The sequence below is a fragment of the Peromyscus eremicus genome, chromosome 6 (assembly GCF_949786415.1).
Source record: "Peromyscus eremicus chromosome 6, PerEre_H2_v1, whole genome shotgun sequence".
Taxonomy (NCBI): Eukaryota; Metazoa; Chordata; class Mammalia; order Rodentia; family Cricetidae; genus Peromyscus; species Peromyscus eremicus.
This window is the reverse complement of record NC_081421.1, coordinates 63257332-63277255: the sequence shown is the minus strand read 5'-3', so window position 1 is coordinate 63277255 and position 19924 is coordinate 63257332. Positions and strand designations below refer to the sequence as shown.

Genomic DNA, 19924 nt, shown 5'->3' with positions numbered 1-19924 from the left:
GGTCTAGGAACCAGAATTCAGGCCTTGTGCTGCACAGCAAGCATGAGCCCTCGCGTCCACTGAGCCGTCTCCACAGCCGGAAATGTGTCTTACTGTTCGTTAGTACAAACAAAGCAGAGGATCTTAATTTCTGTCATGACTCCTCTGGTAGCCTCACGAACTCTACAGAAGCTTTCTGTGAGCAGTTACTTCCCAGGCCAGCAAAGCGGTGGAGAGCAAAAATGCTTGTGAAGCAATGCTGATGACCTGAACTTGATCCCAGGTCCCACAGTGGAAAGAGAACAGTGTCCAGTTGTTGTCCTCTGACACCTCCATGCTTGCCATGTCTGTGTGCTCCTGTACACACACACACACACACACACACACACACGCACACACGCACGGTAATGAGGGTACATGTGTAGCATGGCACTCATGAAGATGAGAAGATCATTTCTGAGAGTCAACCCTAGTGCTCTACCTTACTGAGATAGGGTCTTTCTTGATCTTTCTACTGTTATGCTGTCCCTATCTGGTCCAGGAGCTTCCATTTCACCGTGGAAATGCTGTGGTTTGAGATGCTATCTGTGGGGGCTGGAGAGATGGCTCAATAGTTAAGGGCACTGGCTGCTCTTCCAGAAGTCCTGAGTTCAATTCCCAGCAACCCCATGGTGGCTCACAACCATCTGTAATGAGATCTGGCTCCCTCTTCTGGCCTGCAGGGATACATGCAGACAGAACACTGTATACATAATAAATAAATCTTTTTTTTTTTTTTTTTTTTATTTTATTTTTCGAGACAGGGTTTCTCTGTGTAGCTTTGCGCCTTTCCTGGAACTCACTTGGTAGCCCAGGCTGGCCTCGAACTCACAGAGATCCGCCTGGCTCTGCCTCCCGAGTGCTGGGATTAAAGGTGTGCGCCACCACCGCCCGGCCAATAAATAAATCTTAAAACAACAGATATATTAAAATATAGGTTTCAAGGGCTTAGTGGTAGAGCATAAATATGCCTAGCATATATGAGGCCCTGGTTTAAAACATCAAAATGATGATACAGACATACAAATCAATGTTTTCCCTCTATGTGTACTGGGGATCAAATGATGGACCTTCGACATGCTAGCAGTATATTTGACTACTGATCATTTATATTCATTCATTCATTCATTCATTCATTTATGTGTTTATTTATTTTTAGGTTCTCATTATGTCACTTTGGCTGGCTTGTAGAGCAGGCTGGTCTAAAACTCACAGAGGTCAGCTTCTGTCTCTACCTTTAATGCTGAGTGCTGGCATTAAAGGCATGCACCATCATGCCAAGTTACTGTACTAATTCTTTTTTTTCCATTACTTTATGTTTATGTGTGTGGGTGTTTTGTCTGTATGCATGTCTGTGCACGCCAGGAGAGGGTGTCAGAGCTCTTGGAACTGGAGTTACAGACAGTTGTGAGCCACCATTTGAGTGTCAGGAACTGAACCTGGGTCCTCTGGAAGAGCAGTAAGTGCTCTTAACCACCAAGCTATCTTTCCAGTCCCCTACATTCTTTTTGAGACAGGATGTGGTGGTCTGAAAGAAAATGGCCCCCAAAGGGAGTGGCACTATTAGGAGGTGTGTCTTTGTTGAGTAGGCGTGGCCCTGCTGGAGGAAGCCAGTCACTAAGAGTGAGTGGGCTTTGAGGTCTCCTATGCTTGAGCTACTCCCAGTGAGACAGGCTATTTCTGTTGATCTGAGTCAAGATGTAGGGTTCTCAGCTCCTTCTCCATCATCATGTCTGCCTGTACACCACCATGTCCTATCATGATGATAATGGACTAAACCTCTGAAACTGTAAGCCACCCCAATTCAATGTTTTCCTTTATAAGAGTTGCTGTGTTCCTTTATAAGAGTTGCTGTGAGCGGGGCGGTGGTGGCGCATGCCTTTAATCCCAGCACTCGGGAGGCAGAGGCAGGCGGATCTTTGTGAGTTCGAGACCAAGCCTGGTCTCCAAAGCGAGTTCCAGGAAAGGCACAAAGCTACTCAGAGAAACCCTATCTCAAACAAACCAAAAAGAGTTGCTGTGGTCATGGTGTCTCTTCACAGCAACAGAAACCGTAACTAAGACAGAAGTTGGTACCAGGGACTGGGATACTGCTGTGATAGGCCTGACCATGTGTTTGTTTTTGGAGGAATTTGGACTTTGGTACTTTGCGGCTTACTGAGCCTTTCCAGTCAGAGCATGGAAGACAGTGGTGCTGAGAATGATTTGAACTGGGGGTGGGGTGGGGGTGGGGGTGGGGGGCTCAAGAGGTTTCAGAGAAGAATGTCAACCGCGGCCTGCAGATCTGTTCTTGTGATATTTTGGGGGAAAAATGTACTATTTTGTCTGAAAAGTCTGCCTGAGGCTAATATGAAGAGGAAATCTCCAAACAGTCTAGTAGATTCTATTGTGTGGTTATCAGGGGTAACTCTAATGAAGATTTATAATGAAAAGGAGCAAGCTGAGTAAATAATGGTGTGGCGTTGGTGGTATAGTGGTGAGCACAGTTGCCTTCCAAGCTGAGCAAATAAAAATAAAAATGTATAGATTGAGAAAAGGGGCACCAGGAAGTGGCACAGAGCTAAATCCCCTGTTCAGGGAGATAAGAAGATAAATAGATTAAGAAATGGAATGAGCTACCGCCACTTGTCTTTAGTCCTAGAGCTCAGGAGGCAGAGGCAGGCGATCTCTGTGAGTTCGGGACCAGCCTGGGCTACAGAGTGAGTTCCAGGAAAGGCACAAAGCTACAGAGAGAAACTCTGTCTCGAAAAACGAAAACAAGCAAACAAATAAATAAAAAATGGAATAAAGGGAGTGGTGATCTCAGGGAAAGAGACTACCCAACTAAGTTTCCAACCCGTGAAAAGGAATTAAAGAAAAGCTTACAACTTGATGTGGTGGTGAACACCTTTAATTCCAACACTCAAGGCAGAGGCTGGCAGATCTCTGAGTTTAGACTAGCCTGGTCTACAGAGCAAGTTCACAGACAGCTAAGCTTAGACAGTGAAAGTAACAAAAACAGAAAAGCCAGTGAAGATGCAATTGAACAAGGGATAGTGAGCCATATTCCAGGCCCAGAAATACAAGCCATATTCCAATCCCAGAGAGCAGAACTTGGCCGCTTCGGCCATGTAGTTCTGGCTTTAGAATTAATGGGCTATGGAATTTGCCTCTGAATCTAAGGAAAGCCGTGTCAGGGGTATCCCTGAATGGAGGCCTAGAGAGGCCATTTCATGAAGCTGTGAAGGTGAAGCCTGGATTGCCTTGGAGACCCCAACATGTTAGAGATGCCAGAGTCATGGGATATCTATCTGCCAAGGAAAGCTGCTAACAGGGAGTGGAACCAGCCCAAGAGAGAGAAGTGTGCTGTAGTCAACAAAGCTAAACAGAGTTGGAGATCTGAAGAGTGTTTTGATATTAGACATGGAGATGCAGAGTTGGAGTTTGCCCAGCTGGTTTTGAGTCTTGCTTTGATCCAGTATTGCCTCACTATGCTCCCTTCCCTATGTTTTAGAATGGTAATGTATTTCCTGTGCCTATTATATGTTGGAAATAGGTGATCTATTTTTATTTTTATTTTTTATGGTATTATAGTTAAGAGATTGCATGAATCTCAGAAGAGACTTTGAACTTTTAAACATTGTTGAAACTGTGATAGACTATGGGGACTTCTGAAGTTGGATTGAATGCATTTTTGCATTATTACATGACTACATTGTTATGATATGGTGCTCGGGAGGCCCTGGTGGATTGGGCCAAGATACCCCGGTAAGTGAGGGGGACACGCCATGCAGACGTGGTGGTGGCAGGTTGCTACGTGGACTGGTAGAAAGTCACTCACACCATGCAGACACATGTCCACGTGGAAAGTTTACTTTTGAGGGGAGGGGAGAGGGAATGGAGGGAAGGGGGATGGAAAAAGGAGGGAGAGCGAGAGTGTGGAGTTGCACACCTGTGGGAATAGAGAAAAGAGAGGGGGAGGGGGAGCCCTCTCTGAAGTGGGTTTTCCTTTAGGAGGCAGGGCGGGTCCCCAAGGGGCAGGCCAGAATGCCCACATGCATGCCTTTGGGGTCCAGCAAGTTGCATGTGGTAGTTTGAAAGAAAATGGCCCCCAAAGGGAGTGGCACTATTAGGGCATGTCGCTTTGGTGGAGTAGGTGTGGTCTTGATGGAGAAGCGTCTCACTGATCCAGTGGGCTTTGAGGTCTCATATATGCTCAAGTCACACCCAGTGAGATCAACCACTTCCTGTTGCCTGCAAGATGTAGGACTCTCAGCTACTTCTCCAGTACCATGTCTGCCTGCACGGCACCATGTCCCACCATGATGACAATGGACTGAAGCTCTGAAACTGTAAGCCGCCACCTCAATTAAACGTTTTCCTTTCTATGAGTTGACATGGCCATGTTGTCTCTTGACAGCAATAGAAACCCTAACTAAGACACTGTCACTATGATAAAGCATCAGAACCAGAAACAACTGGGCAGAAAAGGGCTTATCTGGCTTACAGGCTACAGTACATCATCAGGGGAAGCCATGGAGGAATGCTGCTCACTGGCTTGCTCCCCATGGCTCACTCACTCATCCTGCTTTCTGATACAAGTCAGGACCACCTGCCCAGGGGTGGCACCGCCCCAATTAAATGCTTTCCTTTATGAGAGCTGTTGTGGTCATGGTGTTTCTTCATAGCAATAGAAACCCTAACTAAGACACAGGGTTTCTCTGGGCAGCCCTGGCTGTCATGGAATGTGCTCGGTAGACCAGGATGACCTTGAACTCAGAAATCTGCCTGCCTCTGCCTCCCAAGTGCTGGGACTAGAGGCTGCATCACCACCACCTGGCCTCCCTATATTCTTTTTTTAAAGATTTTTATTTTATTATATATACAGTGTTCTGCCTACAGGTCAGAAAAGGGTACCAGACCTTATTATAGATGATTGTGAGTCACCATGTGGTTGCTGGGAATTGACCTCAGGACCTCTGGAAGAGCAGCCTCTTAACCTCTGAGCCATCTCTCCAGGCCCCCTATATTAATTCTTAATGGATAGTATCATACAGAATTGGTCTAACAGCTATAGTAATAATTATGCAGTGATAAATAATAATATGAGATGTTTAAAATACCCATAACATAAAATGCAAATATTTTTGAATATTGGTAATGAAGTCATGGATATTGCTAATTTTTTTTTTCCTTTTCTTTTAGTAAGGATCTCATGTAGCCTCGACTGGCCCTGATCTCAATATAGCCAAGGATTGCTTTGAACTCTTCTTTTTCTGCCTCAATTACCCCAGTGCTGGGATAACAGGCATGCACCACCATGCTTGGCTTAAGTTTCTCTTTAACACATACAGCTGGGTATGGTGCCACACACCTTTAATCTCAGCATTTGGTGGCAGAGGCAGGTGGTTCTCTGAGTTTGAAGAAAGCCTGCTCTACATAGTGAATTCTAGGCCAGTCAGGGCTACACAGTGAGACCCTGTATAAAAACAAAAACAAAAGCACACACACCTTTGTCTATAGTTGAATTAAGACCTCATGTAGAAAACAGACCAATTTCATGAAGTTTAGCAATATTTTGTTGACAAGCAAATCATATAAAAACTTTTTAAAGTTATTTAAAAAGAACTCAATATTAAAAACCCTTTTTACCTCTCTCTATTGGACATTGGCTTCATCTGTAATTGTGGAGTCAATCTTGTTGGGGTATTGATGTTCTCACTGGGTTCTTCAGAGGGATGTCCTCTCTAAAAATTCATGTGGGTGAGAGCACAAGGAAAAAAAAAAGAATAAATCGATATCACCTCTAAAATTGTAAAGTCAATGTTAAGATGCAACCCTGTGGTGACCTGAAGGGGACTGAGAGCAGCCGTGAGGGACAGCCATGAGATCATGACTCACCCTTTTCTTCAGCTTGTGCTTAGACTTCCGCTTCTCTTTTGACCGTCCGGACTTTTTATGTGTACTCATAGGCTGGCTGCTTTTATGGCTAGTGAGTCCATTCATCCTCTGACTTTTGCCTCCAATGATTCCTCGACACTTCTCAAAACCACATTTACAAAGTTGCTGTAAGGAAAGATAATTATTTTTAACCCTGTTCACATCTCTTTTATAAGTTCAAAGAGGACGCCTGAGCACCTGGATCCCTAAAGTTTTAAGCCTGAATCAAAGATTGTAAATGCAAATAAGCAAATGATCAACTGAAATATACTCTATTGGTCCATCCCTAGAATCTTAGCATTTGGTAGATGGAGGCAGGAAGATCTGGAGCGTACCCTACAACATAGCATATCTGAGGGAAGCCTGACTCAAATGAACCAAAAGGAAGGAAGAGGAAGAGAAGAGGAAAGGGAGGGAAGTGACTGATAATACCACTGAAGTATGATGCACACCTATAATCTTGGCACTCTACAGATAAATCAGAACACCCAAGCGACAAATTAAGTTTGGGGATCAGCCTGGGATACCTTAGACCCTGCTACAAACCAATCAACCAACCAGCCAAAGCAAATATAAAACCTGGGCATAGTGGCACATGCTGTAATCCTAGCACTTGGAAGGTAGGAGGACTGCTTCGAATTCAAAACCAGCCTGGTCTACATAGCAAGTTCTAGGCTTGCCAGGGCTATAAAGCAAGACTCTATCTCAAAAAGTGAGACCAAAGCAAGACAAGACTGAAGAACACCAGCCAGCAGGTCATGTGGTCTTCAGAGTTCTGAGACAGTGAGATTCACATCGGAGAGAGTGGAGAGAAGTCGTCTTCTCTCAATGGCTCCCTCCTGAATTTAAATTCTTACCTGTTTTTCTACATTGAAGGAATGAAAGTTGTAATCATAGGTGAGCTCGGTCCCAGCTGGCACATCCTTAAGTGCATATAGTCCAATTCGGTACACTCCATTAACAGACCTATTTAGAAAATACCAAAATTAAAAGTTGGGATTTCTTACCACAAGTATACTTTGGAAGTACCCTACACTGCACTACAGCCTTGTCTTTCTTTTATGTTCTTTTCCTTTTATTTCCTTTCCTTTTATTTTACCAGAGTCATCTGCCATCATGCCTTTAATTCCAGCACTCAGGAGTAGAGGCAAGCAGATCTGAGTTCTAGAACAGCCAAAGCTATGTATGAAACCCCTACCCAGTCCCCGTACCTAGAAAAAAAGAAGTATTACTGTGTATCCCCAGCTGGCCTGGAACTCACTCTGTAGACCAGGCTGGCCTCAAACACAAAGAGATCTGCCAGTCTCTGCCTTGAGTGCCTAGATTAAAGATGTACAGGACCAAGCCCAGCTTATTATCATCATCATCATCATCATCATCATCATCATTTGGCATGGTGTCAGGTAGTAACTTATGTTGACCTCAAACTCACTAGGTAACCAAGAATGACCTTGAACTTTTGATCCTCCTGATTCCACCTTCTGGGTGCTACAATTACAGGCCCATGTTACCACATAGGATTTATGAGGTATTGGTGATTGAACCCAGCCAGGCCTCTGTGCATGGTAAGCAGTCCCTCTTTCAGCTGAGCTATATTCCCAGACCCTTATTCACATAGCCTCAAATTAATGCTGATCCATCCTCTTGTTTCAACCACCCCAGTGGTAAGATCACAAACAAGCATCACCGAGTTTGGCCTTAGAGAGAGCGTGTGTGTCCCCCCCTCCCCCCAGATTTTTTTTGTAGCCCTAGCTTCCCTGAATTCTTTCAGTAGACAAGGCTGGCCTTACCTCACAAATATCCTGTCTTTGCCTCTTGAGTTCTAGGATAAAAGGTGAGTACCACCATGAACACTGAAGAGTTCATGCCAGACAAGGACTACACAGTGAGACACCATCTCAATCAATCAATCAATCAAACAAACAAACAAACTCAACCAAGCACTGCCCCAAGAACAAAGAGTGGTAGCATTTGCTAATAATTTTATCATTCTGTGGCAAAGTATGATGCTCAGGAGTACAAAGCCAGCCTTGGTTACATAGAAAGTTTGAGGTCACCCTGGGCTAAATGAGACCCTGCCTTGAAAAAATAAAAGAGAATTGCCTAGTACAGTTGAAGTTCTAGGTTCAATCCCTAGGAAATAAAACAAACCTATGCCATACAAAACTAAAACAAAAAATCCAAACAAGCAAATGCTTCCCTGTACTACCTGTATAATCTCTCAGAAAGCCCCTAAGTCAGTACCCAGCCCCAAAAGATCTGTATTTTCTCATCTTTACCACTGTGTATTAGTTTTGTCTATTTTGTACTTCAAATACATGGGATCAGACAATATAATCTATACTTTAAAAAAAGATTTATTTTTATTTTATGTGTATGAATGTTGTACCTGTATGTCTGTGTACCATGTGCATGCCTGGTGCCTGTGGAGGTCAGAGAAGAGACCAGATCCCTTGGAACTGGAGTTATAGATGGTTGTGAGCCACCATGTGGGTGTTAGGAACTGAACCGAGGTCCTCTGCAAGAGTAGCAAGTGCTCTTAAGCACTGTGTTAGCTCTCCAGCCTTTAAAAATACTGGCCGGGCGGTGGTGGCACATGCCTTTAATTCCAGCACTCAGGAGGCAGAGCCAGGCGAATCTCTGTGAGTTCGAGGCCAGCCTGGTCTACAGAGCGAGATCCAGGAAAGGCGCAAAGCTACACAGAGAAACCCTGTCTGGGGGGGGGGGGGGAGTTAAACTGATGTGTATATGTATATCTCTGTGGGAGGGGTGTATGCCGTGTGTGTGTGTGTGTGTGTGTGTGTGTGTGTGTGTGTGTGTGTGTACCTGCAGAAGCTGGAACAGTATAAGATTCACAAGAGCTAGTGTCACAGCTAGTTCTAAGTTGCCCTACACGGGTACTAGAAACTGAACTCAGTTCACTTCAAGAGCAACAAGTACTCTATAATGGTTGAGCCATCTACTCAGCCTTTGTGTGTGTGTGTGTTTTTGGTTTTTTTTGTTTTTTTTTTTTTTCCTTCTTCAATACAGGGTTTTTCTGTGGAGCCCTGGCTGTCCTGGAATGAGCTCTGTAGACCAGGCTAGCCTTGAACTGACAGAGATCCACCTGCCTCTGCCTCCAAAAAAGAACAAGGGCTCAGCCTGGCGGTGGTGGGGCACGCTTTTAATCCCAGTAGTTTTTGTTTTGTTGTTTTGAGACCGAGTTTTTCTGTGTAACAGCTCTAGATGTCCTGGAACTCGCTTGTAGACCAGGCTGGCCTTGAACTCAGAGATCAGCCTGCTTCTGGTAGAGATTGCGGGAATGGCCAACCAATGACTGGTCCAGCCTGAGGCCCCATGGCACAAGAATGAGCCTACCCCTGACACTGCCTGGATGCCAGGACCCAGAGGCTGAAAGGCTCAGAGACCTAGAATAGAGCTAAAGACAACTGGAGAAAAAAAAACAATGTCAATGTAATGATGCCTAATGATATTCTGCTATACTCATAGATTCGTAACTACCCCAGTTGTCACCAGAGAAGCTTCATCCAGCAACTGGTGGAAACAGATGCAGAGACCCATAGTCAAACATTAGGCCAAGAAGAGAGAAGGATTATAGGAGCCAGAGAGGTCAAGGACATCACAAGAAAACTCATAGAGACAACTAATCTGGGCCCACATGAGCTCATGGAGTCTGAAACAACCACAGAGCCTGCATGGGACTGGCCTAGGCCTTCTGCATATATATGAGAGTCGTGTAGTTTGGTCTTCTTGTGGGACTCCTAACAGTGGAAGCAGGGGCTGTCTCTAATGCTGTGGCTGGTTTTTTGGGAACCTTTTCCTCATACTGGGTGGCCTTGCCCAGCCTTAATACGAGGGAGTTGCTTAGTCCTACTGCAACGTGATATGCCATGCTTTGTGGCCCCTTTCTGGACAGAAAAAAAGAGTGTATTGGGGGAGGACAGAGGGGAGGCGGGGGAGTGGGAATGAGAGGAGAGGAGGGAAACCTGCAGCTGCAGTCAGGATGTTAAAAAAAAAAAAAAAAAAAAAAAGGCACGCACCACCACCCCAGACTCAGTATTTTCTGGTTTTTTGGGATGAGGTCTTACTATGTAGTCCCAGGCTGGTCTGCAATTTGCTATCCTCCAGCCTTAGTTTCCTAAGTGCGCAGGTTAAAAATGTGTGCCACCACACCCGCCTTTTAAAAATCTTATTGATCTTATTCTGAGTGTGGCATGCAAATGTCATAGCCTGTATGTGGAGATCAGAGGACAACTTGTGGGAGTCAGTTCTGTTCCCCCCCACCCCCCACACTATGCAGGCCTCCTGGATTAAATTCAGGTTTGGCAGCAAGCACCTTTATCTACTAAGCCCATACCTTAGTATGTGCACTCATATACCCAGTCTATTTTACCCAGGGTCACACCCAATTGTATAATCAGTTTGTACCTTTAGATACTGTACAATTTTCCACATAAGGGAAAAAAACACACTTTATATACCTATGCTACTGCTGATAAATAGTTGACAGATTATAGTTACTAGTTAATATACAAATCTTTCAGGGCAGATGTGATGTTGCCTACCTGAACCTCAGCACCTTGGAGACTAAAGTAGAAGCATCTTGATTTTCAGATTAGCCTAAGATAAATAGCGAGACTCTTGCAAAAAGAAGAGAAAACACAAAAGTTTTATGTGTAGATTCTTGTACATGTCTTCCACCCCCCTTTAATTTACTCTTTCATTAGTTTAAATCCACAAGGGGTATAGCATCATTAATTCTGCATTCAATGGCCTCTGTGGGAAGGTTGTTTCATAATTTGGCAGGAACTACTGTTTCCATGATTCCAAATTATCTTTTCCCAGATTCTTCTGCTGTTGTTTGATTGACAAACAAAAAGTTTGGAGTCACTGTGAATTTGAGGCTTGTTTGGTCTATATCTTAAGTTCCAGGACTTCAGGCATATGTCAAGAGACCTTGTCTCAAAAAAAAAAAAAAAAAAGGGCAGGTGTTCTTTATGGCTCTTTTGGAAGTCCTGTTCTCAAGGTGTCAAGACTGGTCAAAGAGCTAGACATGTCTTGAACACATCTAGTAATTTTTCAAGGATATATATATATATATATATATATATATATATATATATATATATATATATATATATATATATATAATGTATACAGTGTTCTGCCTGCATGCCAGAAGAAGGTACTAGATAGAATTATAAGATGGTTTGTGAGCCACCATGTGGTCACTGGGAATTGAACTCAGGACCTCTGGAAGAACAGCCAGTATTTTTAACCTCTGAGCCACCTCTCCAGCCCCTATTAAGGCCATACGCTTATACCAGGAATAGGATGGGGTTGCTGGGTTTTTAGTAGGCAATGATATGCTTTTAAGGAAGTTAGACAAATTCACATGTCACCAGCAGTTAAACATCGTTCCTATTGCTCTATCCTTTTTTGTTAGACTGGTTCTTATTCTGTAGACCAGGATGACTTGGAACTTATAGAGATTCATCCAACTCTGCTTCCTGAGTTCTGGGATTAAAGGCATGTGCCACCTTGCTTGGCTTGCTTCTACACTATTTTGTGAACATTTTGTATTGTCAGTTCTTAATTCTAGACATTTTGGAGGGTACAGACTGATCTTCAAACAGTATCAAATCCATTAAATATTTTTTATTTAAGGTTTCATGAAGCCCAAGCTGTTCTTAAACTGCAGACTCCTGATCTGTCTGTCTCCATCTCTTGAGTGTTGGAATGACAGATATGTTATTTTTTTTATCATGTCTAGCCTATCTTTCTTTCTTTCTTTTTTTTTTTTTTTTAACAGTATTTATTCTTTCATTTTTTAAACAATGGGGAAGCCAGAGAGGGCTCAGTGATTAGGAGCACTTGCTGTTAGCCTACGGAATCTAAGTTCAGTTCCCAGCATGCAAGTCAGGCAGCTCTAGCTCAGGCACCAGACGCCATTCTGAACTCTGAGAGCTTACACATACTCCAACGTGTAGACAAATAACCTTTTCTTTTTTTTTTCCCCCTTAAGAAGAGGTATTGTCTTCCTGGTTTTATAGCTTCTGAGTAAACACACAGTCCTTTCTCAGGTAAACATGTGCAAATATCTTCTTTGAGCATGCAATACCTTTATTTATTATTTACTTATCATTGTTTTGTGTGGATCTATGTGCAGGTGCTCACGTGTCACAAACCATATGTTGACACCAGGGGTCAGCCAGTGGAGTCAGTTCTCTATACTCATCGTGTGTGTACCAGGGACCAAAGTCAGTCCTTAGGCTTGGCAATACCTTTACGTGCTGATTTAGGCTTAAGTATTTGTGTGTGTGTGTGTGTGTGTGTGTGTGTGTGTGTGTGTGTGTGTGTGTGTGTGTTTGTGTGTGTACATGTGTGTGAAGTCCAGATGCTGACATCCTTTTGCAGCTGGAACTCACTGACCTAACCAGTGAGCCACGAGGCAATAAGTAGCACCCCTCCATGGCCTCTGCATCAGCTCTGCCTCCAGGTCCCTGCCCTGCCGGAGTTCCTGCCCTCACTGCTTCTGATGATGGACTGTTATATGGGACTGTGAATGAAATAAACCCTTCCTCCACAAGTTGCTTTTGGTCATGGTGTTTCATCACAGCAACAGTAGCCCTAACTAGGAAAAGGGGTGAGATCAAACTTAGGGTTGTCTTAGTGTACAGATAGTACTGATAACTGAGTAACAGATAAGTACTGTTACTGAGGATGATTAGAAATAAATCCATCCCTAGCTGGGCAGTGGTGGCGCACGCCTTTAAACCCAGCACTTGGGAGGCAGAGGAGGGCGGATCTCTGTGCGGGTTCGAGGCCAGCCTGGTCTGCAAAGCCAGTTCCAGGAAAGGCGCAAAGCTACACAGAGAAACCCTGTCTCGGACAAAAAAAAAAAAAGAAAGAAAGAAAGAAAGAAATCCATCCCACTCTTGAATATTTGAGACAGTCTTACTACATAGGCCAATCTGGCCTCAGAATCATGGTGGTCCTTCTGTCTCAAAGTCTGATTATACATGTGTGTCATCATGCTTGGCTTCAGAAATATTAATTTATCAAGCTGAAAAAAAATCAATTTGAAAAAAGCATGGTCAATCCTTTTTGAGGTATCTGTACCTGCCATCTGAACCTACCCTAAGTCTGAGAAAATAACCTGTGCTATCTTTCTGGAAACTTACAGTCACATGTGGCTTAGGATTGAAAAGGAATTGAAAAACTACCCTTACTGAAGAGCAGCACTGTCATGAACCAGGTGAAAGTCTATCAAACTCTGCCTGGAATCTACGTATTTATTCTCTAGCCCAAGCAAAGGATATCTGCTTACTGTTTTACCTAGGAACTTTTATATTAAGGCTTGAAATTTGGTAAGACAAGTCCTTACATTTTTTTTCATTAGCTTATCACTGCTTTCCTCTGTATCTGCCCTGTATTCTATGTGACTTACCATTTTGTAATTTTAAGACAGGGTCTCATTCAGATGAGTCTGGCTTTAAACTTTTTTTAAAAAAATTGATTTTATTTTTTTATGAGTATGGGTGTTTTGCTGCATGTATAGCTGTGCACCACATGCATGTCTGCTGTCTGCAGAAGTCGGAAGCAGGTGTCAGATCCCTTGGGACTAGAGTTACAGATAACTGATATACCACATGGATGCTGGGTCTCAAACCCCAGTCATCTGGAAGAGCAGCCAATGCTCTTAAGCACTGAGCCGTCTCTTCAGCCCCATGGCTTTCAACTCTCAAGCCCTGTCTCTTCTTGTCAGTGCTGGGATTAAAGGCATGTACTACCAGACCCAGAGAGTTACATATATGTTAGCAATGGGCTTGTCAATTTCCACAATTGATTCATATTTGAATTTATAGGTCAACTTGACAGCATTGACATTAAAATTCTTTTATTATTAAAAAGCATTTATTTTGCCGAGTGGTAGTGGCGCACGCCTTTAGTCCTAGCACTTGAGAGGCAGAGGTCGGTGGATCTACATGAGTTCAACGCCCTGATCTACAGAGTTCCACGACAGCCAGGGCTATTACACAGAGAAACTCTGTCTTGAAACCACCTCCCCACCCCGGAAAAAAAGCATTTATTTTGTTTTTAATTGTGTCTGTGTCTGTCTGTAAGGGGAGGGGGCAGGTATACAGGGGGAGGCCAGAGGTGTCAGATTCCCTGAGATGGAGTTACAGGCAGATGTGAGTTGTCTAGTATGGGTTCTGGGAACTGAGCTGTATGCATTCTTAACCACTGAGCTATTATCTCTTCAGCCCCTATTATCATTTTGAAAAGTATCGACTGCTTAATGAATTTGTACGACATCTTTAAGCAGGGCCTCACTAATCTTCCTTTATTCCAATTTTAGTATGTGTGCTGCTAAAATGCATGCCATTATTCTTTACTATATTAAAGTGTGTGGGGTGTGCGTGTGCATGCTACAGTGTGTATGGAGGTCAGAGAGCAACTTTCAGGAGCGGGCTCTCACCTTCTCATGTAGGAGAAATGAAACTAAGGATGTTTGGCATGATGGCAAATGCCTTTATCCACTGAGCCACCTCACCAGCCCTATTTATTACTAAAAACGGTGTGTTTTGCATACATGTACATGTTTGTATGAGTGTGTAACGGTACTCTCCAGCCACTGTTCTTTCCTCCCTCCTGACTAGACTCCTGAATGTATAGGATCTCTCATTGAAAGCAGTGCTCACTGACTGGGTACGCTGGCTGGCGAAGAAGCTTTTGGGGATCTGCCTGCCTCCACTTATCTCACGCTAGGGTCACAAACCATGAACGCCTGGCTTTTGACATGGGTGCTGGAGCTGTGGCAACAAGTTCTCATGTCTGTGCACTATGCGCTGTAACTAATGTTAGTTCCTTAGTGTCCCTCCCCTTTTTGAGACAGTATATAACCCAAGCTAGTCTCAAAATTTGAGGTGGAAGAGTAGGTACAAAGATTGATTCCTAGCCCTTGAATAAGACACATCTGTTCACAAAGTTTTGTCTAGTGGATCTTACCACAAAGGTCTAACTTTCTTTAAGGTTGATTTTTAGGTATTAAGGATTCTTATTTTCCTAGTACTTTATATGTATGACTGTTTTGCCTGCTTGTATATATATATGTGTGCCATACAGGTGCCTGGTGCTCACTAAGGTCAGAAAAAGGGGTTGGATCCCCTGGGACTAGAGTTAAAGACCATTGTGAGCTGCTACATGGGTACTGAACCAGGAAGAACAGCTAGTGCTCTTAGCAACTGCTGATCCAACTCTCGGCCCTTAGAGATTAGTCTTTAATGAAGTGACTATAGATAGTATTGTTTTTTACTTTTTATTTCACTTTAATTTTTTCTTTTTTGAGACTGGATCTCACTCTGCAGCCCTGACTAGCCTGAAACTCTTTCTGTAGACCAGGGTGGCCTCAAACTCACAAAGATCACTTGTCTCTGCCTTCCAAATATTAGGATTAAAGGTATGTACCACCACTTGTGCTCAGCACTTTTATTTTTAAATAATAAATTTAAAAATAAATCTATGTGAATGTATGCCTGTGTGTGCAGGTGTCTGTGAAGGCCAGAAGGTGATACTGGATTCCCTGGAAGTGGAATTTAGGTTTTGACCAGCCTGACATGAGTGATGGGAACTGAACTTGGGTCCTCTTCTGCCTGAGCATTACCTTGTACTTGGTTGTTAGCACACTGAAAGTAGAAAATAAGAACTCTTTTCCTCCAAGAAACTGCTCCAAAACCTCCATGTATATAATCATTATCATTTGTGCCTAATGACAGTGAAAACTCATTTTGAGACAAGGTCCCATGTAGCTCAGGGTGGCCTCAGGAGTAGAGTTTGACTTTGAACTTCTGATCCTCTTGTCTCCACATTCTGAGGGCTGAGATTATAGGGTTGAGATTATATGTCTTGATGGGGATCAAACCCAAGGTTTTGGGCATCCTAGGCAAGCACTATACTGACTGAGCTGTATTTTAGCCCTGGCTTATTTCTAATCTATTTGGTTGGTGTGGGTTCTTTGAGACAGCACCTAAGAATCCCAGGTGTGCTTCCCATGCAAACTGCTGAGCTCACGGTCTCTTCATCTACCATTTTAGTTTTTCCTTTCCTCGCTGCATCATTTAGTTAGGGCCATCAGTACAAAGGGAATTAAAGTTGTTGACAAAAATCTTCAATTTTTTTCAGTTTTTGTATTTACTGACTGTGTGTGTGTGTGTGTGTGTGTGTGTGTGTGTGTGTGTGTATGTGTGTGTCTGTGTAGCACATGAAGATCTCAGAGGACAATTTCCCAGTTTGGGTCTTAGGAATTGGATGCAGGTCTTCAGGCTAGGCAGCAAGTGCCTTTTACCCGATCAGCCATCTCACCATGATGAAGCCTGGGATTTTAAGACTAGTCCTCACCACCTCCCTTTTGAGAAATGGTCTCCTGTACCCAGTTGAATCTTGAATTATACACAGAAGGATCAGAAGCTCAAGGTCAGACTGGCAAGATGGCTCAGTGGGTACAGGTAATTGCTACCAAGCTTGGTGACTTGAGTTCAGTCCCTAGGACCCACATGGCAGAGAGAACCGATGTCTACAAGTCGTGCCCTGACACCCACATGTGCTCCGTGTCATCAGTGCGCGCGCGCACACACACACACACACACACACACACACACACACACACACGAGTAACAAATGCCCGGGCACCCACATGTGCTCCGTGTCATCGGTGTGCACACATACACACGAGTAACAAACAAATACACACATAAATGTCATAGAAAAGCTCATTGTCATCATCAGCAAAATGGAAAGCTCAAGGCTAGCCTGGGCTACAGGGAATGCTATCTCAAAACAAACAAAGCAAAATAAATAAAAAGTATATCTAAGTGACGATATGGGCCTCAAGTTTATTTCGGTACATGATTTTAACTCTAGACTCAATTTCTTAGGGTATATATTCAGAGTTCCTAGTTATTACATCATTTTTGGGAAAATGTGTTTTTCCCTTTTCCTCTAACCTTTCCTAAATAAATTTAGAGCTGGGTGTGGTGGCACATGCCTTTAATTCCAGCACTTGGAAAAGAAGAGGCAGGTGTATCTCTGTGAGTTCAAGGCCAGACTGGTCTACATATTAAGTTCCAGGACATCCAGGAGATCATGTCTCAAAAACCCAATAAATAAATTTTAAAAAATCTCAGTTATGCCAGGCAGTGGTGGTGCATGCTTTTAATTCTGGCACTCAGGAGACAGAGGCAGGTGATCTCTGCAAGTTCTAGGACAGTCTGGTCTACATCGAGGGACCATATGTCAAATGAACAAAGATACTCAGTTTATTTTAGTATGATTTTCAAACATTTATTTTGTACTTGGCGTGTGTACATGTGTGTGTGTTAGAGCACACGTGTGGAGGTAGGGACAACTACTGGGAGTTGATCAGGCTATCAGGCTTGGATGAAGTCATCTTTACTAGCTGAGCACCCTCACTGTCCTCGTGCTTTTTCTGTTTGTTTTGTTTTTGTGTGTTCGTCTTACTATACAGCTCTGACTGGCCTGGAACTCACATGTGACCCACCAGCCTCTGCCTCTGGAGTGCTGGGATTAAAGACATGCATACCTATGTCATCCTCCTCTGCTGTGGGATGTTCTGTATGGCAAATGTGTTACTGATTAGTCAATAAATAAAACACTGATTGGCCATTGGTTAGGCAGGAAGTGTAGGTGGGACAAGGAGGAGAATAAAGCTGGGAAGTGGAAGGCTGAGTCAGAGACACTGCCAGCTGCCAAGATGACAAACAGCGTGTGAAGATGCCAGTAAGCCACGAGCCACGTGGCAAGGTATAGATTTATAGAGATGGATTAATTTGAGCTGTAAGAACAGTTAGCAAGAAGCCTGCCACGGCCATACAGGTTGTAACCAATATAAGTCTCTGTGTTTACTTGGTTGGGTCTAAGCAGCTGTGGGACTGGCAGGTGAGAGAGATTTGCCCTGACTGTGGGCCAGGCAGGAAAACTCCAGCTACAAACGGCGCCCAACGTGGTGGCAAGAGTTTCCACCTAAAAACTGAGAAAAAAGATTCTAAAACGGAGCTAAAAACAGTTCCTAATTGTCTCTCTCAAATGAGCGGCAGCTGCTGGTTTGAGCTCCTTGTGGGTTTCTGGTGTGCGCGCTCAACCTGCAGTATGGCGGGAATGAGGCCTCTGGAAGTGGCACATTAAGCTGCGTGGTGGATTTAGCCTTCGCTAGTACAAAACAAAAAAAGAGGTTTCTGGGCTACACGCTGCTTGGATAAAAGCATAGACCCACGATAGCTCCCAGAGCTGGCGGTAAACGTAGCCACGTTGGGAAGCTGAGGTGGGCGGAGCCAGCAGCCACAGCTGCTGCAGTTTACAGCAATAGATTCACAATAAGACAGATTCAGATGTAATCGTTTACAATGTGTGTAAAATATACGTAGGCTTGAAAGAGACAAAAAAGGTGGTATATACAGTTATAGAAACAAATACATAGTTTTAAAAAATAAAGTCTTTAAAGAGACAGTAAAATTAATATAAAAAATAAGCCACGTAAAAATGGATATTACACAGAGAATCTGGATTGTGTTGTCTTTGGGATTTTTAACTGCAGAAAAAAATTTGATTACAAAAGCTGTTGAGTTATGCCAATATGTATATTTTAAAGATACCTTGACTTCAAAATTTGGATATAAGGATATGTTGCTTTGGAAAGGAGACTTTGCTTTTGTTCCCACAGAAAGCCAAAGGCTATGGATTTGTTCCAGATTAAGATACATCAGGTTTGACCAGCCAAGACCCCCTGAAAGGTCTCCGATGACACCATGGCCCAGATGATTCAACATCCAGAATGGTTTCAAGGCAACTGGCTCAGACGATACAGCCTCACGGACTACTCCATGATCCTAAAATTTTGTTTGTTTCCCCATAAGATACAGCGCCCCCCTCCAGCAGGAAGTAGTAAGAGAAGCTACGCCCAAATTCCCAAATTATATGTAATTTTACTTTGTTAAGGTTAAAACCTTCCTTTTTGAAAAAAAAAAAAAAAGGGGGGGAAGCGCTGTGGGATGTTCTGTATGGCAAATGTGTTACTGATTAGTCAATAAATAAAACACTGATTGGCCATTGGCTAGGCAGGAAGTGTAGGTGGGACAAGGAGGAGAATAAAGCTGGGAAGTGGAAGGCTGAGTCAGAGAGACACTGCCAGTCGCCACGATGAGAAACAGCGTGTGAAGATGCCAGTAAGCCACGAGCCACGTGGCAAGGTATAGATTTATAGAGATGGATTAATTTGAGCTGTAAGAACAGTTAGCAAGCCGGGTGGTGGTGGCACACGCCTTTAATCCAAGCACTCGGGAGGCAGAGCCAGGCGGATCTCTGTGAGTTCAAGGCCAGCCTGGTCTCCAAAGCGAGTTCCAGGAAAGGCGCAAAGCTACACAGAGAAACCCTGTCTCAAAAAACCAAAAAAAAAAAAAAACAAAAAACAAAAAAAAAAAAAAAAAAAAAAAAAAAAAACAGTTAGCAAGAAGCCTGCCATGGCCATACAGTTTGTAACCAATATAAGTCTCTGTGTTTACTTGGTTTGGTCTGAGCAGCTGTGGGACTGGCAGGTGAGAGAGATTTATCCTGACTGTGGGCCAGGCAGGAAAACTCCAGCTACATTCCTCCCCACTTATTTCTTTTATTTTATGCTTACATGTATGTTTGTGCACTGTGTGCATACCTGGTACTTTGGAGGCTAGGAGGAGCCAGACGCTGTGGAACTGGAGTTATAGGTAGTTACAAGCATACATTGGTTCTGAGAATTGAACACAGGTCCTCTGCAAGAGCAGCAAGTGCTCTTAACTGAACCACCTCTTCAGCCATTCTTTATTATTGATTTATTTTATTTTATTTTATTCTTTTTCAAGACAGGGCTTCTCTGTGTAGCCATTTCTTTCTTTCTTTTTAAAACAAAACAAAACAGAGTTTCACTATGTAGCCCAGG

General features: G+C 43.4%; 1 protein-coding gene across 1 annotated transcript in view; it reads right to left on the bottom strand.

Moving 5' to 3' along the window:
* Ash1l (ASH1 like histone lysine methyltransferase) overlaps positions 1 to 19924 on the bottom strand; it is a 160233-nt gene that overhangs the window by 30907 nt on the left and 109402 nt on the right. Inside the window, exons 13-15 of the mRNA XM_059265644.1 lie at positions 6795 to 6903; positions 5899 to 6063; positions 5650 to 5744 (exon numbers count right to left, since the gene is read on the bottom strand). Coding sequence (XP_059121627.1) covers positions 5650 to 5744; positions 5899 to 6063; positions 6795 to 6903 — 369 coding nt within the window. The remainder of the gene's footprint in view (positions 1 to 5649; positions 5745 to 5898; positions 6064 to 6794; positions 6904 to 19924) is intronic.